Here is a 22,722-nt window from a genome sequence, read left to right as displayed (position 1 = left end):
AGAAAAAAGATACATATGATATACCTATAATAATTTACAACAAAATATGGAGTGTGTTCCTCCATTTTTGGATGGCATATTCATCTCTGATAGATGAGCTTCGACTGCATTACATTAGACACAGGCAAAAGCCTTAGTATGTAAAAACAGTCAAACCAGTCAGACCTTTTTTTCTCCACAGACGTCAAGAAAAAATAACTTAGCTTACGAACTTAGTAAAGTAACTTTGAGTTACTTGTAGTTTCACTATTTCCAATTTGTACTAGAATTCTAAACTACTCTTTAGATGCAGGTTCTTTGCCATTTACCTGAATAAATTTGAACATTTCAGATATTAAAAACAAATTGTGGTAAATTTAAAATTAAATCAAACACGCATATGATCACTTCAAATGTATTGATACAATTCAAATTCCCTTTATTTATCCCCAAGGGGCAATTAAAAAGGCACAGAGACCACCACATAAGACATAGAACATAAAAGCATCAGTATAAAATGACCAATCATAGTTCAGATTCAATGATCAGTTCAATTACCAAGGAACTGAATGTGTGGGGAAGGAAGCAAGAAAAGGATGCAATACTGGGGTGGGAAAGGCTTACAGTTCAGATGTTGAAACGCTGTAGGGACATTAGTGACCCTTTTTTTTGTGTCCTACATCCTGGAAGCATAGTCTACATGTACTTCCTGATGGGAGCCACTCAAACATAATATCAAACATAAAATCAAGAAAGAAAACCCCAAAAACTAAGGAATAGTACACATTTGTTTATTTTACGTCTTTATTTGAGATCAAAATGAATACAAGATGTCAGATACATGTATACCTTTTCTAAAACTACAATGCTGTTGGTCCAATGAAATGAAAAAAATTTCTTACTGCTTATTTTCTTACTGCTTATTTTATTGAACATTTAATTAAAAAATAGAACCAAGATGTGATGCCATACCTGAAACGTGGCAGACTTTAATACAGTGCTGAAAACTGTGCAGAATGTGTAAAAGGAACAGACGTCTTGGAAAAGGTTTTTGTTTGCCTGTTTACTGAGGAACACATGAGAACATTTCATTCCACATGAGAATTAATTTGACCGAGCAAACACGCTGTCTGAAGTGGGGGAAAAATACCTGAATTAACTGAGAAAATTCAATCTTAGTTCTAAGTGAGGTAAAGACCACTGTACTAGATACACAAAGACAAAAGTAATACTAATCTTCTTTTAGAGAAAGACCACCAACAAACGTGCTTCCTAACATATCAGTCTATTCCTTCATACATGATGAATCACTCTGAGGTCTACCTTCCTCTTCTAATGACAGTAACAAAAAACAATTGGGTGGAGGAAAAGAAAGTGAGAAAACTATGTTAGAAAATCAGTCCAGAAATAAGCTGCTACCATCATCCCAGAGTTATATGACAAGGACAAAATAACACCTAAGACTTCTCCTTCTGTTTCTTATTCTTATTCTTATTCTTTTTCTCCTTCTCCTTCTTCTTCTTTTTCTTTTTATTCTTTTTTGTTTTAGGTGATTTTCCGTCATCATCAGTGCTATCACTGTATTCATCATTTTCAATGCTGCCTTTCTTTTCCTTGGATGATTCTAGGTCTTTCGCTTTAACTTTACCATGGCTTCCAGTGGCCTTCTCCTTGTCCACCTCCTCCTTGACCCTGATGTTAGAAGTTGAAGGTGTCAGTCCATCGGAGACTGTTATAAACATTCGCTCCTTTTTCATTTCCTCTTTCAAGAAGATGTTTTTATCTCTATCCTTGTGACTTTTGTGGTCATCATCATGGTATCGGCTTCTGAAATCTTTGCCATCCTTCCAATTCCGTAGATGGTCTGTGCTATTCCGGTGGTTTCCTGAATCCCCGCGGTAACCATAACCCCTGTGATCTCTCCTGTCTGGGGGGTCAGGGTGTCGATTACTGGAGGGACTGTAATGATGTGGGTGTCCTTTGATGTCTTTAGAGTGCCTGTCCGTCTGTTCTTTTGCCTACAAATACACGAGGGGGGATTGAACATAAACAGTTTTGGGATAAGTGTAAAGTTTTTTTCATTGTGAAAACAAAATTTTTAGATTCAAGCTTGTATATGCGGTTAGTTATATAACTGTAGTCAGAGGTTTATATACATTCATCATAGTATATTTTAGGCTTTTAATAATTTCTTAGAACTGCTCCTTTTCCAACTTTGATTCATTTAAACAACAAGAACTGGGTCCACAACTGGATTTTTTTTCTTTATTCCAAACAGGGTCAAAATTATACACACCCCTACTAAGTTTTGATTAAATGCCCCGTAGCAAGTTACAACTGACTTTTGGCAACCATCAACTAGTTTAGCGCATAATAACTGGATATCTGACCACTCTTCTTTGCAGATTGGGTTCGACCTACATTTTAAGCACAGTCCACAAATTTTCAGGATCCTTATCCTGTTGGAACACAGAGTTGTGTCCAGATTTTATCTGAGGGTGATGGTTTGGGTGTGCTTCTAGCCCCTTTCAAAGTAGTGACACATCTGGGTACTTGCAAAAAACAATTTGGATCAATGACCTTGGAATCTGTACTTGTTTAAAAATTACTCCAAGACATGTTCCAAGTTGGACATTTCTAATTATCTGTCTTAGATTTTCACTTGGCTGCTTGAACTTTAACCCTTGTTCTGAGCAATGTTCCCTCTAATTCTTTCTGTGTCTGAGCGAACACACAAACTCCCTGAGAGGCCCGTTGGACCACTGTGAGCAACAGCAGACGTGTGCACTGTGGTCACGCCAGCATCAAATCCATCCAAGTCACGTGGTTTATCAAAATAATCAAATTACAGCATTAAGCACAAAATCAATTGAACCTGCTTAGCTATACCATACCGTCACTGCCATTATATTATGCTGCTATTCATACTGTCATTATATTAATGCTGCTATCCTGTATATATCGTACTTACTATTGTTTGAGTACTTGCGATTATTTTATTGTACTTTTTATATTTTACATTTATATTTATTATTTATCTTGCACCAAGGGAGTGGCACTCCAATTTCGTTGTACTCTGTACAATGACAATAAAGGCTATTCTATTCTATTCTATTCTATTCTAAGTGCTTTAGCCCACTTACAGTGAAAATTTAAAAAAAATCTTGTTCATGACCTGTGTAGTATGTTAACACTATTGGAAACAACAAAACAAAACCAAAGTTTTACAACTTTGTTTTATTTTGTTTTTATAAAGCTCTGACTTGTATTATGAGTATGAGTCTGTGCTCTGGGAGAGAGTCCTGTCACTCTGTCTGCAAAATACAGTATATAATGGCCAATGTTGTGCAATTAATTATATAGTTACTTCTTCAAAAAAGTAACTGAGTTTTTCAAAAAACAAAGTTTTTTGCAGCGGTTTACCTAAAAATGCAGCCAAGGTGGTTTTTAAAATAAACATTTCAAACTATTTACAGAACAATCAGCTGTTCTGCATCAAATCTGATGCCACACAAATTATTTCTGCCACTCCAAAAAATAATTTCTGTCCACTATGAGATAAAGGAGAACAACAGCCTGATACCTGCAGGCCTAACAACAGGAGATGTATCACTGCTGTAACACCTGTAACATTCAGCAGTCGCTTCATTGTTCTGACACACACAACAAAACTATTGACTACACTACACACTGACTACACAAGATTTGCGCTAAACGTCGCAAATCTCTCACATCTCAAAACACCGCCGTCACTCCTAAAACTTCCTCCCTTCCTAAACAACTAAATGCCTTGTTGCCATATCATTTTTTGATTGGTCCACATCGTACATGTTTCCACCAATAGGAAAGGCGAGGGGCGCGGGGGTGGTTTTGTGTTTTGTTTTTGCTCACAGGGGGAGAGTGCTTTCGAGCGCTTTCCTTATAAAACACCGTTATTACTGTTTCTTTTTCCAGTAAATATAGACAACGATAGGATTCAAGAAAAAAACAAACATTGCATATTTTTATCATAACTCTGGTTTTACGTGTTTTCAGCACAGTTTAAAAACTGGTATAAAGTCCACACTTTTTCCGTCGATTGTTCCGTCTGTCCTGCTCACATCTCCAATGGTTGTTCACGTTGTCATTAACGTGGCTTCACTCCACATCAGCCACGCCGCTTTGCTAGCTAAAACACCGGTGTCGGCACATAAGGATGCTGTCATAGCCTGTCAACGACGTTGACTAGCTGCGTATACAGTGGGGCAAAAAAGTATTTAGTCAGCCACCGATTATGCAAGTTCCCCCACCTAAAATGATGACAGAGGTCAGTAATTTGCACCAGAGGTACACTTCAACTGTGAGAGACAGAATGTGAAAAAAAAATCCATGAATTCACATGGTAGGATTTGTAAAGAATTTATTCGTAAATCAGGGTGGAAAATAAGTATTTGGTCAATAACAAAAATACAACTCAATACTTTGTAACATAACCTTTGTTGGCAATAACAGAGGTCAAACGTTTACTATAGGTCTTTACCAGGTTTGCACACACAGTAGCTGGTATTTTGGCCCATTCCTCCATGCAGATCTTCTCGAGAGCAGTGATGTTTTGGGGCTGTCGCCGAGCAACACGGACTTTCAACTCCCGCCACAGATTTTCTATGGGGTTGAGGTCTGGAGACTGGCTAGGCCACTCCAGGACTTTCAAATGCTTCTTACGGAGCCACTCCTTTGTTGCCCGGGCGGTGTGTTTTAGATCATTGTCATGTTGGAAGACCCAGCCTCGTTTCATCTTCAAAGTTCTCACTGATGGAAGGAGGTTTTGGCTCAAAATCTCACGATACATGGCCCCATTCATTCTGTCCTTAACACGGATCAGTCGTCCTGTCCCCTTGGCAGAAAAACAGCCCCATAGCATGATGTTTCCACCCCCATGCTTCACAGTAGGTATGGTGTTCTTGGGATGCAACTCAGTATTCTTCTTCCTCCAAACACGACGAGTTGAGTTTATACCAAAAAGTTCTACTTTGGTTTCATCTGACCACATGACATTCTCCCAATCCTCTGCTGTATCATCCATGTGCTCTCTGGCAAACTTCAGACGGGCCTGGACATGCACTGGCTTCAGCAGCGGAACACGTCTGGCACTGCGGGATTTGATTCCCTGCCGCTGTAGTGTGTTACTGATGGTGACCTTTGTTACTTCGGTCCCAGCTCTCTGCAGGTCATTCACCAGGTCCCCCCGTGTGGTTCTGGGATCTTTGCTCACCGTTCTCATGATCATTTTGACCCCACGGGATGAGATCTTGCATGGAGCCCCAGATCGAGGGAGATTATCAGTGGTCTTGTATGTCTTCCATTTTCTGATGATTGCTCCCACAGTTCATTTTTTCACACCAAGCTGCTTGCCTATTGTAGATTCACTCTTCCCAGTCTGGTGCAGGTCTACAATACTTTTCCTGGTGTCCTTCGAAAGCTCTTTGGTCTTGGCCATGGCGGAGTTTGGAGTCTGACTGTTTGAGGCTGTGGACAGGTGTCTTTTATACAGATGATGAGTTCAAACAGGTGCCATTCATACAGGTAACGAGTGGGGGACAGAAAAGCTTCTTACAGAAGACGTTACAGGTCTGTGAGAGCCAGAGATTTTCCTTGTTTGAGGTGACCAAATACTTATTTTCCACCCTGATTTACGAATAAATTCTTTACAAATCCTACCATGTGCATTCATGGATTTTTTTTTTTACATTCTGTCTCTCACAGTTGAAGTGTACCTCTGGTGCAAATTACTGACCTCTGTCATCATTTTAAGTGGGGGAACTTGCACAATCAGTGGCTGACTAAATACTTTTTTGCCCCACTGTATATGAATGTGAATCGCATCATTGGCTCGACTATGGGATAAGGTGGCTGCCATACTGGAGCAGCCAGTCATTTACTAACACTAACACTGCAAAACAGAATTGTTAACGTATTTATTTTCATTTCAATTCAGGTTAGATTTCTTTTTGCGCAATGCAGATTTTCTGTGTGCAGAGACCGTGCCAGCAGTGCGCAACTGCGCACGCACGCAACTTAGGGGGAACATTGGTTCTGAGTATTGATCAGTATAATGACTGTTGTAAAACTAATTGTTTTTATGGTAGCAAAGAGAGGCTATCAGTCGTAGTCAATCATGAACAGTAATGAGAAGTCAATAGACTAGATTAGATCCGGCGATGGTATGCATTACAGTGCAGCCAGATCTGAGTTGAAAAGAGGCATCAGAGAGGCCAAGGCAGCGTACAAGAGAAGGATCGAAGACCACTTCAGCAACAACAACTCACGACAGGTATGGCAGGGAGTTCAGCACTACAAGCCCCTGCAATACCACGTTGACTGAGGGTAACGCGGTGCTTGCAGAGGAGCTGAACCACTTCTTCGCACGCTTTAAGTGAAGGGACCAGAGGCAGAAGCAGTAGAAACATTGGACAGCAGTAGCAGCCCAAGCCTCATAGTGCAGGAATATGAGGTGAGGCGCACACTGAGGGCAGTGAACCCCAGGAAGGCCGCCGGACCAGATGGGGTAACCACAAGGGTCCTAAAAGAGTGTGCAGACCAGCTGGCTGGGGTCTTCACTAAGATCTTCAACAGTTCACTGTCCCAGTCCTGCATCCCGCCGTGCCTAAAGTCAGCTACAATTGTCCCACTGCCAAAGCGTACTAACATTAGCAGCCTCAACGACAACTGACCAGTTGCTCTAACACCTGTTATAATGAAGTGCTTCGAGAAACTGGTCCGACGTCACATCATGTCCTGCCTGCCACCCACACTCTACCTGCTCCATTTCACATACAGAGCTAACAGATAAACTGAAGATGCCATTGCTACAACGCTCCACACCACCATCTCTCACCTGGAAGGAGGAAGTCTGAGCTGCAGCCTGTCAGCATCAACGGGGAGTGTGTGGAAAGGGTCTCCAGTTTCAAGTTTCTGGGTGTGCACATAGACACACCTAACACCTCTGTGGTTTTAAAGAAGGCCCAACAGCGTCTCCACTTTCTGAGAATCCTTAGAAAAAATGGACCTGAAGGAGGAGCTGTCTCCAGAGGGCACACAGCATCCTACAGGACTGCACACACCCAGGACACCGGGTGTTTAAGCTGCTGCCGTCCGGCAGGAGGTTCAGGCTGCTGAGGTCCCAAACAAATAGACTCAAGGACAGCTTTTACAACAGGGCAATAGCCCTGATCAATGCAAATAGCTGACCTGATTGGCTACCTCCCTGGACTTTTTTGGGAGGGAGGTAACAATGGTAAAAAAAACTAACAATAATAATATTTATATTTATAACAAGGTGCATTATAATTAATGTGCAATAATAACAGTGTGCAATACACATACACTTCTTTTTTTATTACTAAGTTAATATATACTTTTATTACTAACTAATATACTGTAGAACTTTTGACGCCACTCATTAAAATTTTTGAGTATATGCATATATTTGAGTCTATATGTATACTTTTGACCCTGTGTGGATGATAGAAAATCCTAAATAAATTCAAACTCGTGTATCCAATTCTTGTTTTTTAAAATCACTCAAGATATATGTTGCAGAATCAGTCTAACCTGGAAAAAGAACAGCTCAAAGAAATCACCAAAAAATCCAAAATTATCAAGACATGGTCATGATGAGTGTATGTAATGACGCAACTGTTCTGAGCTGTTTGATTTCCTTAGAAGGAAATTTGAAAGAAAGAAAATCGCAACTGGTGAATTGCACTGGCAAAAATGTTGGTGCAGGGCTACTCCATCTGGGGTTTTTTTCATAGAATTAATAGCTCCAGCAACATGCAAAGATACACACAGTGTGTTTTGGTGAGTAACATGAAACATAAGCACAAGTGGCATTAAAACCTTTAAATATGTAGTCATGAAGTTGAAGGGTTATGATCCTATTTAAATCAAATATAACTGAAAATCATTGAACATTTTTTTTCTGTATATGCAAGGAGCACGTTGACTATGTGAAAAAGATGTCAGCCAAGTTGAAATCGGTTACATACTTATCCTTTTATGTTTTTCAAAAGAATGTAGAGTATCATGTGCCTCATCCATAATGAGTTATGTACAATGGGTACTCACAATAGAGTTACTATGATGGCGGATAGCTGCATGGTTTTCAGCAGACTTCAAATCTCCAATGAACTCCTCACAGTTCTGGCAGTAAAAGCCAGTAACTGGAGTTATAAAACCCAGTCCTGCAAATGGAGAAGAAAAGTATTTAAGTGTAAGGAATATTTTAGACTGTGGGAGACAACAAAATGGAAATAAACAAAGAACACTACATTACCATCTTGTTTTAACAGTTCATCCAGTTCTTTGGCCAAAGACTCCATTTTATTTACTTTCTCTTGTTTCTCTCTCTTCCTTTCCTCACTGTCACCCTCCTGTGAAACACATTCGAATTTCAAAATAAGCGGGTGCTTTAGCATTTTTTCCTGTATCTCACTTCATTACACAAATGATGTTTGAAAATTCACCTTATGTTTATCAGATGCTTGAGATGCGCAGTCACTTTTTGTTCGTTTCTCCTTTGTAGCTGAAGGATCAAAGATTAACGGTAATTAATGTATAACTATGCTTTCACTAATAAAAGTATAAAAGAATAATAACAGAGGTCTAAGACATCAGACCAGGTGACATCAGCTGGGTAAATAGCTGTCATACAAGTCTCTTCGTTTCACACAAGCAGACTTTTGTGCTTGTTGCCATCCCTCAGGCAACAATAATGCTGGGCGTTCTATAAGTTTCTTCATGGCTGACCTAATGAAATTTAAAATGTTTTATGACCTCTTTCATTAAAAAAGAAAAAGAAAAAAAAATCACAACCACACCAGCAACACAGTGAAAGAATTTTACCTCGGTAAAAATCTAATGCAAAACGTGTGATAATTAGCAAATCATTATAGTTTAGTTACCCAGAAACTGGATTAAAAGAGAGTGAAGTATATATTTAAGCATGCGTATATATGCTTAAATATATACAAAAAACAATGGTTTACTTAAACCATTATTTTTTTTGGTCTTTCCCAATTCCCTTTCAGGATTTTTTTTAAAAAGGAAGCAAATTTCAGGGAGCCAGAAAATGCAGTTTCATGGATGCCTCCAAAAGCAACTCAATCTCCACAGACTCCCATATCAAAATGCCCAACTTCACTGCTTAAATAAAACTCATTACAGACTGCTACAAGAAAAAGGTCTGATCTTTATAATTTTCTCCCATTTTCCCCTTTCATGTCCACTGCAAAAGTTACCCTTTATGAGTCTATTTTAAAAAACTGATAATTTGGTAAAAATATTCTTGTTTTTACTTGATTTAAAGGGGATAAATTTACATATATATTTCCTATTTCATTCCTATTCATTAAACAAAGTGAAATAGCTTATTTTGTTTTAATATCAATGACTATGGCTAACAGCATGTGAAAATCAGAAATCCAGTACCTCAGACTTATAGAATATTTCCTCATATCAATCAAAAAGCATTTATAATACAGAAATGTCTAACATCTGAAAAGTATGCACATTTACAGTTGTAGTCACAGTAGTCACTTGAGTCTTAACCCTAACCCTTTTCCAATGTGGACTGATTGTACAACACCTTATATTACTTAAAACAAGAATTTGGTTCCTAAGTTTAAATTGATGGATTGTCTCTAATCTACAAAGTGCAAAAACTATATGTATGCTTAAATCTATACATTCACTTCACTATGTTTTAATAAGTGGTGCTGAGGGTTCTACAGAATCTTAACTTGACAAGGCTTTTACCTATTGACTTGTCAAAACTACCAGTTGACTACAATTGGTAGTTTCTCTTTTCCAGCATAAAAAGTTGGTTGCCAGCAGTCATGGTATTGACCGATGTCTAGAACACTGGAAAAGTCTAAGGAACTCTGTGAAGATCTATGATGGATAATTGTAGATTTACACATGCAGGGGATGTTTCACGGAGACATTTCTAAACAACTACACATTCCAGAATCATCAATTCAAACAATTATAAATAAGTACAAGTTATTTGGATATGTCAGCACAGCCAAGAATAAAAAGAACACGCAAACTGTCCCACTCACATGAAACAGTTGTACTGGTACATTGCACAAAGTGGCTGGAATAATGAAGGAGGACTACAACCTCCAAAATCTTTCCTCTTTTACATTTCCTCAGATCAGCAGCTAGAAGAAGACTAGTCAAATATCTAGCCAGGATTACGCCAGAAGCTTGTTAATGGGTACTAAAAGCATCAGGTCAAGGTGCAATTTGCTAAGGGACGGTTAACCAAATATTAGTGGGGACGTATATATTTGAGCCTGTATGTACAATGTTAACACAGTGTGGTTTAAAGAAAATTCAAAATAAATTTAAACTTGTGCACCCAATTCTTGTTTTTTAAAGTAATTAAAAATGTATGCTGTACAATCATTCCACCCTGGAAAAAGAAGAGTTCAAAGAAAACAGAAAAAAGGAAAACCAAGACTCTTTCACCAAAAGTTAAGCACGTGTTTAGGAGCCTGAGCACCCTTTACCTCGTCTGTATGTTATATAAATATAACAATGGCAGCGGTCCCCAACCCCTGGGCCTCGGACCGGTACAAGTCCATGAGTCGTTTGGTACCGGGCCGCAAGATTTGAGGTTTGGTTGTGAAATGTATGGTTTTCAGGGTTTTTATCGTTAACTCTGTTTCCCTGGGTCTTTTCCCGTGTTGTAGTTGTGTGTCTTATTTTGAAAGAAATATTTACGCGAGAGCAAGTGGCACAGAGGACTATGTTACTCTCAAATTTGTTGGAGCATTTCAGGAGGACGCTGCTAATAAAGTTACACAATTACACAGTGAATTAGTGTTTATTACTATATTTACAAAATACCACAGTTTTGTCTTGGCCTTTTCATTTTATTTTGTTGTATTTATCCGCGACACCTTAAAGGCCGGTCCGTGAAAATATTGTCTGATATTAAACCAGTCCGTGGCGCAAAAAAGGTTGGGCACCGCTGCTCTATGGGGTTAGCGTCAGATGAGTTAGCTGACCAATAACATGCTGTTAAATAAAGTAACAGTATGTTATTACTGTTTACTTTATAAACAGATCAGAAAATCATTTTAGTAATTTTGGCACTGTCGTTAGATAGAGGTCCTGTTGGTAAAAGAAACCAGCATCTCCATAACACTTGTGAGATAGTGCTGTACAATCTTCTGTACTGAAAATGGAGTTGATAAAACACAGTGGATCAATCACTACAAACACTGGAAGATGAAGCGGCACCACAAATTATCAGTAACTGTGGATACTGGACTTCAAAAAAACATGGATTCTGGGCATCTCCACTCTTCCTCCAATATAAAATCCAAATCCCTTCTGGTTCAAAAACAAAAGACGAAGTTAGCTAAATGCCAAACTCAAGTCCTGAAAACAGTAGTCCATTAACTAGTGCATCTTTTGAAATTATCTATGTTTATTTTAAATACACTGCATATGGTTTGTATTCACAGACAAGTCAAATAACATACAATTTCAGGTTTAAAATTTAAAAGTATGTTATGTGTAACTCATAATCTGCCATAATGAAGTAAATCAAACAACTGTTATCGTTAATAACACAAAATACTGAAAAAAATAGAACTCAGTAGCATGAGTAAACTATGCTGAATCTTTCATTTAATAGAAATCTCTCACCTTTGATCAGAGATTGCAGAGACTCCAGAGCCTGACGTACATTTGGGTTATTGAGTGCTGGCAATGCTAAAGTTGCTGCTGCTTTGTCTGAATTGACAAGTGTAGGAGATGATTCCTGCTCATTCTGACCCTGCGTCTTCACCTTGATCTCACTTGATGAACCCAGGCTTTTTAATATGGTCTTGATTTTCTCATATTCCATGTTGTCCAGATTGGAGTGGACTAAAGTTGAAGAAGCCAACTGCAGGGACTGATTTGGATCAAGAAGATGTCCACAACGAGTGGAAAGGGAACTACTCTCTTTCTGTAGTTTGGCCTTTTCATTAATCTGGGAAGCTGGTTCATTCCCATACAAGAAAGACTCTTCATCTTCAAGTTCATTAGCTTTCTGGTATGCAGCATCTTCTTGACTTTGTCCTTGAAGCCATGAGAAATCACCACCAACTCTTTCATGCGGAAGCAGCATGCTTTCCTTTTCCAGCATTGATAAACTGTCTTGACTGTCATGTTCCATGTGTGTAGGCTCATTAGATACACACTCAACTTTTTTGCCCTCATCTGGAGCCTGTGTAGAAGAAATCACAATTAGATACACTGAATTTGTGGCTGCTCACAATTATACTGCTCAGTTTAAAGGTTCAGGGCTAAAGCAATCAATTGTTCACCCACGAGCCTTTGTAGGTCAATGTAATTCTCATTTCAGCATAAATAAGTTCAGCATAAACACCAACTAAAAACCTCAAGCTCCAGTGCACTGTTACATGCTTTAACTTAAGACTAACATTCTTTCCTGGATCATATGGCCTATATTGAAACCTCGCCATTATAAACTATAGCTTTTAACATTTACAACTGCCAATGTCCGAGACGTCTATGTGCTGTGTTAAGAAATTTCAATTTAAGCTCCTATTAATTTAAGCTGCTATTATTTAAATATAATAGCAATTTGTAATAGTATTGTCCCAATGTAACATGCAGGGTAGATACAGCACATAATTTGTACAGGTTTCACTGAAAAGTCTTATTTTCCTAAAAACAGCTTCTGCAATTACAAGAATTTTACTTGACTTGACATATGCACTTCTACTTAAAGACATTTTACATAGAATTTGATAATTTCTTTATATTATAAATACATATATATATATAAATAATGCTGCTGAAATCTCTATCAATTACTAGTTACTTCCATACACAATGTCATTTTTAGATCAAGTTACATAAAGCATGTCAGAGAATTCTGTTTTGCACTGCAAGATTGTCTTAATTTAAAAACAAACAAAAAAATACACTAATTAATGACTTACAAATGCTAAATCATACTAGTACTTGGCAAACATTACTATAATGTTAGGGTTTGTTGTTGTGAACTCTTAATGTTGATTTTTTTATTACAATGCAGCTGGTTTCAATTTGGTCCAGCAAAACAATGATCTTAGCATAACTTGTGGAATAAGTAATAAGCTCTACCTTAATAGTGAGGATGATATCTTTGAGAGATGGCAGGTGATCTTCCAAATCTTGGCTGCTCATAACCAGCTTCAATCCTTCTAATAGACTATTTCCTGGCAGATTATTACTGCTGTTGACAGTGATGAGTCCGGGGCTCCTGTTTTTCTTTTTGCCTTTGCCTCGGCTCTTTTCACTACTGCTACTTCGTGACTTGGATCGCCTTGCTCGACTCTTGCTCCGTACATGACTTTTTTTCTCACTTCGACTGTTGCTCCGACTCCTACTGCGAGCCCTACTTTTGCTTCTAGCTCGACTCTTCCCACAGGCTTGAGTTTTGCTTCTTCCCCTGCTTCGGCTGCGTACTCTGCTTTTGCTTCGACCGCGACTCTTGGCTCGAGACCTGCCTCGGCTTCTGCTTCGACTACGGCTCTTGCTTCTAGGCACATGCTTCTGGAATTCACGGTCTGATTTGACTGCTTCTTTCAAGATACTAGCTGACTTAAATGCGTCAGCCAGGTTGTATGCCATGTTGCCTTTCAGATAGTTTGGGAGAGGTTTGTTGGCTGCAATGCATCTCAGGAATTCCTCACCAGCACGGTCACTGGAAACAAACATGTGTTACAAACAAAAGAATATTTTAATGCTGAAACTTTGACTTATACACACTATTTCAATGACAGAAACACACACAAACACACACACAGACCTATTATCTAGAGAATGACGTTCCACTGGAGGGGGATTCCACTGTGGTACCGGATGTGTTGATGGTTCAGCAGGAGTAACAATCTGCTGGCTTCCTCCCAAAGCAATTGGTGTACTACGGTCTATGGAGAAGCTGCTACAGTGGGGCTGAGAGCATTAAGATTTCATGTTATAGTGCTGTACAGGTTATAACTGCAGAAGATTATCTATGGCATTTTTTATTTTGTATGGAATAACTTCTAAAGAGATTTTAAATAGACATTTCCCAAATGATAGTATTTATCTAAAAATGGTCAAGCCCATGCAGTTTTGGTTTATCACACTAAATGATTGCACTTAGAAGGTTTTCCATTTAAAAACAAAAGATTAGCCATTTAAGTGGTCTGGTCACAACAGGTAATTATTAGCTTATTTTAGAATTTTTTTACAAAATCTTACAACAGCCTATGTTTGACCTGCCTCATCTTGCAACCCATAGTAATTTTGACAGTTTTTATTCTATGTAGAGCACAGAGTATAACTGTCACTATTGCTACAGAGTGGATTAATGCTTTTACTACTTGCGTCAAGTGTCAAGCCTGTCTTTTTTTTTGTAGACTGAAGCTGCATCCATACTGGAAACAATTTACACTGATGTAACAACCAGAGACCATAGAAAGTCGCGTCGAGCAAGTACGGGGAAAATAACAGCTGGTGACTCAAAGCGAACAGGACCCAAGAAACATCTCTCAACTTCCCGGCATTCTACTAAGTGACCAGTCGTCAGCTTCAAAGTAAATATGCAATGAGGGAATCGTTTCCAGTGTGACGGCAACTTAAGCTGCCAGGGTAAAATAATGTTCCAACTTTTGAGAGTATTTGCTCTAAACTATTCACTGTTTATTCTTGACAATATAAAACTTTAATTTTACGTTTCAGTTAGTCTGCATTTGTTCCATAACAACTGTGTCTTTGCTTATATAGTCTTTTACTTATCTTAATGTTAGAATAGCAAAGCTTTTACAGCAGATCTGAATGCAGTGAGTGGCTCCTTTTGGAGCTTTACATAGATGAGTACTAAGCAGTGAGGTTCTTCTTTTTGTGAAGAAGAATCAGTTATAGTTATAGTCAGTTAAAGTTTGTTTAGCTGAGTCAACCCTTGCAGTATTATCACCTGTGTAAGTCAAGGCAGGATTCACATCAATGCATTGCTTCCAACGTTTGACATAAGCTTTCCTGATGTTTGGGGGTAACTTTGCTGGCACAAATGTCATAGCAATAGTAACCAATCATCACAAGGCAAGCTAGCCAAGCTTTGATTAGCCTTTAACATCAGCAAAGGTGCCTTCCTCGGAGTAATTTTGTTCAAATACGACAGGGTGATTATTCACTGCAATGAATAACTTATTTCTTACATTTAGATGCCAAACTGCACAAATCACAAGTGAATAATCATGACTGTTGAATGTCTGCACTGGTGCTTCAGATCTTGAATGTCTCTCCACTTATAGTACAGACAAAGCAAAGCAATTGATCTGTAATTTAGATCAGCGATGCATGATGTTACCCAATTCAAGGCAAATAAGAGTGTTGAAGCCAGAAATTCATCCATGTGAATCCTGCCTGTCTCAGCATATCAGAGTTAGGATTTTGCAATTAAGATACAAGGCCCTAGCTAACCACCATGGAAATGTGAAACTTTTGGTCTACTTTAAAAGGTTCATGTTTCATTTTAAGATGAGGAAAATTCTTCATGGAGGAAACTCTGTATCACATCTTCTTGTTCAAATGCAAGTTCAGTAACATGCCTATTCATGAATTGCAGAGAAAAATAATCTCACCAGACTAATAATAATAATAATAATAATAATAAATTTTATTTGAAAGCGCCTTTCAAAACACTCAAGGTCACTGTACACGGTAGAATAAAAGCAACATAAAAGGATAAGACATAAACAAATAAAATAGCAGAGTGGAGAGGTTATGTGGGATAAGCTATTTTGTACAAGTGGGTTTTGAGTTTGGACTTAAAGAGTGAGAAGGAAGAGATATTTCTTAAATCAGGATTTAGGGAATTCCAGAGTCGTGGAGCAGAGCAGCTGAAAGTCCTGCTGCCCATGGTTGCAAGATGGGGGGAAGGGACGGAGAGTGAAAGGGAAGAAGAAGATCTGAGACAACGAGATGGGGCGGTGATCTTAACCAGATCAGAGAGATATGGAGGAGAGAGATGATGAATAGCCTTAAATGTGTACAAGAGTATTTTGAAATTGATGCGATATTTGACCGGGAGCCAATGAAGCTGCTGCAAGGCAGGAGTGATGTGGTGGACAGAAGGGGTCCTGGTGATGATACGGGCAGCAGAGTTCTGGACGCGTTGGAGCTTGTGGATGGATTTTTGAGTAAGACCAAAAAGAAGTGAATTACAATAATCAATCCGGGAAGTAACAAGGCTATGGACAAGAATTGCATTAGCATGTGGGGTGAGAAAAGGATGGAGACGATTAATGTTGCGCAATTGAAAATATGCAGACCGAGTAACATTATTAATGTGTGAATTGAAAGATAAAGTCGAGGATGACACCCAAACTTTTCACAGAGGAAGAAATGAAGACCGGTGAGTTATCGATAGTAATAGAGAAACTGTTGGTTCTGGATAATGTTAATTTAGTGCCCACCAAGAGGAGCTCGGATTTATTACTATTGAGTGTGAGAAAATTAGAAGAGAACCATGAATTTAGTTCAGCTAAACAGAGGGTAAGGGAGGATGGGGGAAGAGCAGAATCAGGTTTAGTGGACAGATAAAGCTGGGTGTCATCGGCATAACAGTGAAAATGGATATTGTATTTACGGAAAATATGTCCAAGCGGTAGAAGGTAGATAATGAAAAGAAGGGGCCCCAGGACAGATCCCTGGGGCACACCAGTGGTCAGAGGAAAGGGCTGAGAAGTAAAGGATTTGAGTTGAATGAACTGAGTGCGATCAGACAGGTATGATTTAAACCAGGCTAGTGGAGTATGGGAGAGACCGATAGAGGCTAGCCTACTGAGATGTATAGAGTGAGAAATAGTGTCGAAAGCAGCACTCAGATTGAGGAGAATAAGAATGGAAAGTAAACCGGAGTCAGCTGCCATAAGAAGATCATTGGTTATTTTTATAAGTGCTGTTTCAGTGCTATGGGAGGGGTGAAAACCAGACTGGAACTGTTCATACAGATTATTATTAGTTAAATGTGAGTGGGGTTGTGTGGCAACCAGAGATGGGCAGTAACGCGTTACTTGTAATGCGTTACTGTAATCTGATTACTTTTTTCAGGTAACAAGTAATGTAAGGGATTACTATTGCAAAAACGGTAATTAGATTACCGTTACTTTCCCGTAGGAACGCTGCGTTACTGCGTTACTAAAACCATGATTTTTTTTGCGAGAATGTCTCACGACAGTGACGTAAGCGAGTGCGCCGTTCGTGACAACAGCTGTGTGCAGATCAACAATGGATCACATATCGAGTGCAGAGAGAGTATGAGCGTGCAGCGTTTAAAGCGTGGAAGTACTGACCTTACTTTGAGTTTGATTCCATAAAAAGTGACAAAAACATTAGTGTCCGCTGTGCGTGGGAAGAAAACTTCTTTTTACAGCAAAAAAACCCCTAAACTTCCAAACAAGCACCGAGTAGCTACGACGTAATGGGAAACTCACAGAGAAACTCGCGGATTCTTCAACTGACCGCGGCACACCTGCACCAGGGTAAACCTCCGCCTGCCCCACTCCTGCTTTACAGGTGAAAATAGAGCAACAGGACCGCTGAGTCTTTGATTTTATTTATTTTCTGCTGTGTTTTACTTGCATCTATTCGAAAGAGTGAGTGTAAACACAAAAGCAAATTTTATTTTATGTGCTGGAATGTGCAGAAAATAGGTTTAAATGTTAAACTAATTTCTTCCAGTCAGAGAATGTTGCATATAATTAAATTTTTGCTTGATGCATAAAATTAAAAGATTAAAACTAATAAAACAAGTTTTAAAAAGAGACTTTTCCATTTGATTACATTTTGTATGATGGATTATGCAGAAAAAGTAGAATTGGGCTGAAAGATCTATGGCTTTATCACCTCTTCAGATTGTAAATCGTGTTTTTAAAAAGTAACTAAGTAACAATTACTTTTGAAAATAAGTAATCAGTAAAGTAACGGGATTACTTTTTTGGGGAAGTAATCGGTAATCAGTTACTGATTACTTTTTTCAAGTAACTTGACCAACACTGGTGGCAACTATTTTCTCAGGAATTTTAATAAAGTAAACAGTGCTAAGCATCAACATCACCTTTCAGGTCATTCTGAACAGAGTACATGCTGTAAAAAGTGACTGAACCACTGTGTGAATGACAACCTGCAGTTAGTGACTTTGAAGGGATGCAAATGGAGTAGCTGAGTCTCAATAAAAGCATAAAAAGCCAGCTCTACTCTAGTAACACTAGCTGATGTTTCTAAAGTAAAAATGAAATTGTTTAAAAAAAAAAAAAAAAAAAAACAGCACAGGACACAGGTTTTCTTTACTTTTTGAAAGGTTTTTGTACACATACATTTGTTATTTTGTCACAACATAACCAAGCAAATGAAGACACTGTGACAGGTTAAAAAAACAGAGCTCCTTAATTACCTAATGTAACATGTGCCACATACAATAAATATATCAAAATGCTATAAAAATCAGCCATGGCCATAATCGTGTGTGCTCACAATGGTAATCAGAATGGTGTTTAAATGCTTCCAAGGCTTCTTGAACTCTGGCTTGTACAATTACCGCATGTGACTATAAAACATGCAACTTCCAAAATGTTTCTTTAGCAAGACTTTTGGCTATTGTAAAACTAAACAAACTAAAATACACAATAGTTTCCTCTGATAAATGTAGGCACACAAACATACAACTTCCACCAAGTCAAACTGAGTAGCAGCCACAGATAGTACTGTTTTTTTCCTGCTGTACAAAGGAAGACAAATCTCTACATGAAGGCTAAAAATGACATGTTATATGTTTCTTAAGAAAAAAGTCATGAATCAGTACAACAACATATTTACTTGTATTTGCCCATTCCTAAAAGCAAATAAGGGACAATTCAAATCCCATCAATTCTTCAGTGCATCTTCAGGATTTAAAAATCCAATTCGATTTCATTTTAAAATGTTATCCTGCAAAATACGGGAAACAATGTAGAGTAAATAAACACTATCAGAAAATATATTATGTTCATAAAAATGTTTCACTGGTAACACAAAACAGAGACATAAACTAATGGTACAATCCTAAGAAGGGGATAACTAACTTCTCCATTACAAGTTTTCAGGTTACATAACAGTTTAACCTTATTACATGACATTTAAAACAGTACAGATGCAGTCCAGGTTCACTGGCTCAGCTGAACTCTTCACAGAGGGAGAATCACACTCCCGGTGAAGAATCTCACACAAACTACTGAAGATAAAGAGCTACTTGGGTTTTTACGCTAGATGCTCTTACTAACACATCCACAAAGGGATCTGTAGTGGCTGCATTTTGTTAAGATGGTTTCTGCTATCTAAAAGGGGATGAATGTCCCAGCATTAGAATGGTTTATTAATTTTATTCCTTAAAGTCAGATGATCTAAGTAGGATATGATGTTTGGCATAATTCCACATTTGATCTAATAATATCTAACAGCAGCAAGCTCATTCAACAGTAGCTTACACTGCTGACCTTATTGGTTGGGTCATGCTATCTAAATACTTCTTTTCCTGAGATCACCAACATTTTTCTACGTCAACTCAGACTGTTATTTCAACAGAACAGACTAATCAAAGTGAAGTCCAAACACTGACTTATAGCAACAAGAGACTCCCTGGAGATACACTTCATGACACGGCTCAGTTATTGTCATTAGCATTAGCAATTAACATACAGAGACACTATAAAACACTACAACTCACAAATGATCTAGACTGTTTTTCATCAGAAAAAAAAGTGCCAACTTACCCTTGTTGATGTGAAGCAGTTAGAGCAAATACTGATCCATACGGAACTGACAAATTAACCACAAAGCCAGCCGCTTGTCACTACTCCACAGCAGACAGAAAACGTTGCGTATGAATTGACCCAAAAGTAGCCCTCTCTAGCTAAGTACCATGTTAATATATACATACATATAAACATAAACAGTTGCTGATTAGATAGGAAGCTAGCAAGTACTAATTACTTTTACAGAAAAAAATGGATCAGCAGAAGACAGCAGCACCATTTCAACCATATCTTAGAAAGAAACAAACAGGTGGACTAGCATTTCTGTACTTTATCCGGGGGTTAAAAACCTTTAACCAATGCAAGACATAATTAAAGAAGATTAATTATGTCTGCAAGTTTGCAAGCATTCCGAGTTATTACGGCTGTTTTAGGGTTGATAACAGTGTATTTCTTATACCTTTTCTAAAATTTCTTTCCTTTCTCGTATGTCTTTCTACCAGCAACCTCTATAAATTTAAGAGGGTCATTTTTAGACAGCAGGTAACAAATGGAATGTTAGTAGTTATTTGCAGCCAGCTTACATTATTAAAAATGTATAAGGAATGTGACTACTTTTCAAAATTGAAACACAAGACGTTAATGTTTAAACATTTTTTTCTTAAGAAGACATTTTGATTTTCTTTACCATTTCAAAAACTACATTTTTTTAAATTTCATTCACTCTTTTGTCTAAAATGATGTTTAGTCTAGCAGAAATTTGTAGGCTATATACTGTATCTGTCTACATCATGGTTGTCAAACATAAGGACCAGGGAACAGAATTGGCTCGACAAAGACTCCAATCCAGCCCAGTGTGTCTTTGGACAGCGTAGATGCTAGACCTTTAACTGTATGTCCTTAACCTTTACAACTTACCGGATAAAAGTAATTAAGTAACAGAAACAATTAAATGACAGAAATTTTCCTGTTTTTTTCCACTATGTGCCTTAGGGTGGTAGGGAAAAAAATGGCTTTGATTAACAGAAGTCTTGCGTTTTATAATTAAAAGACAGTCTGGCCAGTGAGCTACCAGAATGTTTTCTGCATGTTTACACACTTATTTCTTGCCCACGCTGACGGATTTCTTTTATCATGTACAAAAACTGATACATACAGTTAAAATTGCACTTATTTGTCTTTTATTAACATATCTAAGGGATTTAATGTGTTTTTAAAGTTCTTTACATTGACAGAAAAGGGAGTGTCGCTGGCCATGCCTTGCAGGACAGTTGTTGTGATTTGGTGCTTTATAACTAGATGGGCGGAGCATGGACTGAATTGCATGTTTCGTATTTATACGTTTTGTTTGGAGGGAATATTTTACTTTCTGTTCTTGTTTGTTTCAGTATTAATATAGCTACTTTTAGGATTATTTCTTTTATATATTTGAGATGCACCAAATAGCACAAAAGACTTAACATTACGCCGAAGACTTTTTTTATGTCCACTGAAAGAGACATTATGATTCTTAACTTGCTTTTTGTTTTATTTTGTATTTGTTATTTGATCGAGTGTGTAAAACAGATAACGGCCTGTAAACACGGTTAGAGTGGAAAAAGAAGCCAGTTTCTCTTTGTTTCCCTCCCAACAATGTGTGTTTTATTTTTATTTAAATAAAATGTTTTTGTTTTTTTCTGAACTACATATGACTTTATGAATTCTCAAAATTGCTTTATGCATCGATCATATACATATATTAAATTTATTTCTAAATATGGTAGACCTAATAAGAAACGGCTACACATATTTGCAGTACAACGTTATGAAGCGTGAAGCCAAACGTTGTGTAGCGTGCTCGTGTCAGTCACGTGACTCGCATTTACCCACAAAAAACTGAGTTAGGATACAGAAACCAACCACTTCTTTCACAATGAGAGGTGCATGCTGTGCACTGAGGCCTCCCGCACATACAGGAGTGTCAGAGCTGTATCTCACAGTGGTCTATGAATTCGTACGCTAGCGTTATGGTTGCCAACTCCCTTTTCCCAATCATGTTACTTCACCACTAAGCTAGTACTACCTAGTCTTGGGTACGTACACGAACGAAATGCCCACTCGGCGGTCTGTTGTGGAGATAATCTCGTGCCGCGACCGGATATGGTCCACAGGGCCTGGGGGGTAAGTGTCCAGGAGGAGGAACAGAGCAGGGCCCTGTGGGTCTAAAAGGAGGGCCGTGAGGCGGTGGAGGTCCGAACGGCAGCGGTGGAGGCACCTGGCGAACAGGTTCACCCGGGCGATACATGTCTGTGTTCAAGAGGACACGTAACGCTGAATAAGAGAAGCTCTTTTCAACCCAGTGTGTGTTTAGGGTTTGCCGCTGCAATTCTCGCCGTCTGCAGCTTCCGCCGGAAAGACAACAAGTACACTTCCGGAGTAATCTTTTCAAAATACAGTCCACTATTTTTTGTTTTGGTCAGAGCTTAGACATTCACTAAATGTTTCAGACTATAACGTCATTTCCCAGTTTTCACCATAGGGATATTTAAATTATATACCCTGTATATAAACACAAAAATCCTTGACAATATACAACTCCTTAATTTAATGCAAGTGTTGTCTTGCATTAAATCAATGTCATGATGCAAGTAATTATTTTGTACTGTTATGGACATACTATGAATGTGTGAACCGCTTTGTTAGTAATTTATTTCGTGTACTTACTGCTGTGAACTTGTCTTGACGTGACAAGTATTTACTAGGCTATATAATTGTGAATTGGTGTCGGTCGGGGGGTTAGTGAGAGTATGTATTTCAAGTAGGAACCTCAAAACAGCTCCTTGAAGCTGGCTTCAGAAGCAGGTCAGTGCACAATTTTATGACGTCATTTTTAAAAACCATGGTAAATGGTAAATGGCCTGTATTTATATAGCGCTTT

The 22,722-nt window shown here is 38.3% G+C and overlaps 1 protein-coding gene across 1 annotated transcript; it reads right to left on the bottom strand.

Annotated features, from left to right (window-relative positions):
- Nucleotides 1-817: 817 nt before the first annotated feature.
- On the bottom strand, nucleotides 818-22,187 carry LOC146620400 (uncharacterized). The gene is made up of 8 exons (XM_085368947.1): nucleotides 21,886-22,187; nucleotides 13,838-13,983; nucleotides 13,150-13,732; nucleotides 11,680-12,244; nucleotides 8,484-8,542; nucleotides 8,294-8,390; nucleotides 8,086-8,201; nucleotides 818-1,997 (listed from the first exon to the last, which is right to left on the bottom strand). The coding sequence occupies exons 1-8, from the start codon at nucleotides 22,087-22,089 to the stop codon at nucleotides 1,437-1,439; spliced, it is 2,331 nt and encodes a 776-aa protein (XP_085225073.1). The 5' UTR covers nucleotides 22,090-22,187; the 3' UTR covers nucleotides 818-1,436.
- Between the last annotated feature and the right edge of the window lie 535 nt (nucleotides 22,188-22,722).

The sequence above is a fragment of the Diplotaxodon limnothrissa genome, linkage group LG13, assembly GCF_057381915.1.
Source record: "Diplotaxodon limnothrissa isolate DT_005_m linkage group LG13, D_limnothrissa_male_GT1.1, whole genome shotgun sequence".
In the NCBI taxonomy this organism is placed as follows: domain Eukaryota; kingdom Metazoa; phylum Chordata; class Actinopteri; order Cichliformes; family Cichlidae; genus Diplotaxodon; species Diplotaxodon limnothrissa.
Note: the sequence above shows the minus strand (reverse complement) of the source record. Positions and strands in the feature narration are given on the sequence as shown.

What these genes read in the sequence shown, in the direction of transcription:
- LOC146620400 (XM_085368947.1), bottom strand. Translation starts at nt 22,089, where the DNA reads ATGTATCGCCCGGGTGAACCTGTTCGCCAGGTGCCTCCACCGCTGCCG. An exon ending in CGAGTGGGCATTTCGTTCGT is followed by an intron (nt 13,984 to 21,885) that starts GTACGTACCCAA and finishes TAATGCTCTCAG; the next exon opens with CCCCACTGTAGCAGCTTCTC. An exon ending in TCTGCAATCTCTGATCAAAG is followed by an intron (nt 8,543 to 11,679) that starts GTGAGAGATTTC and finishes TTGATCCTTCAG; the next exon opens with CTACAAAGGAGAAACGAACA.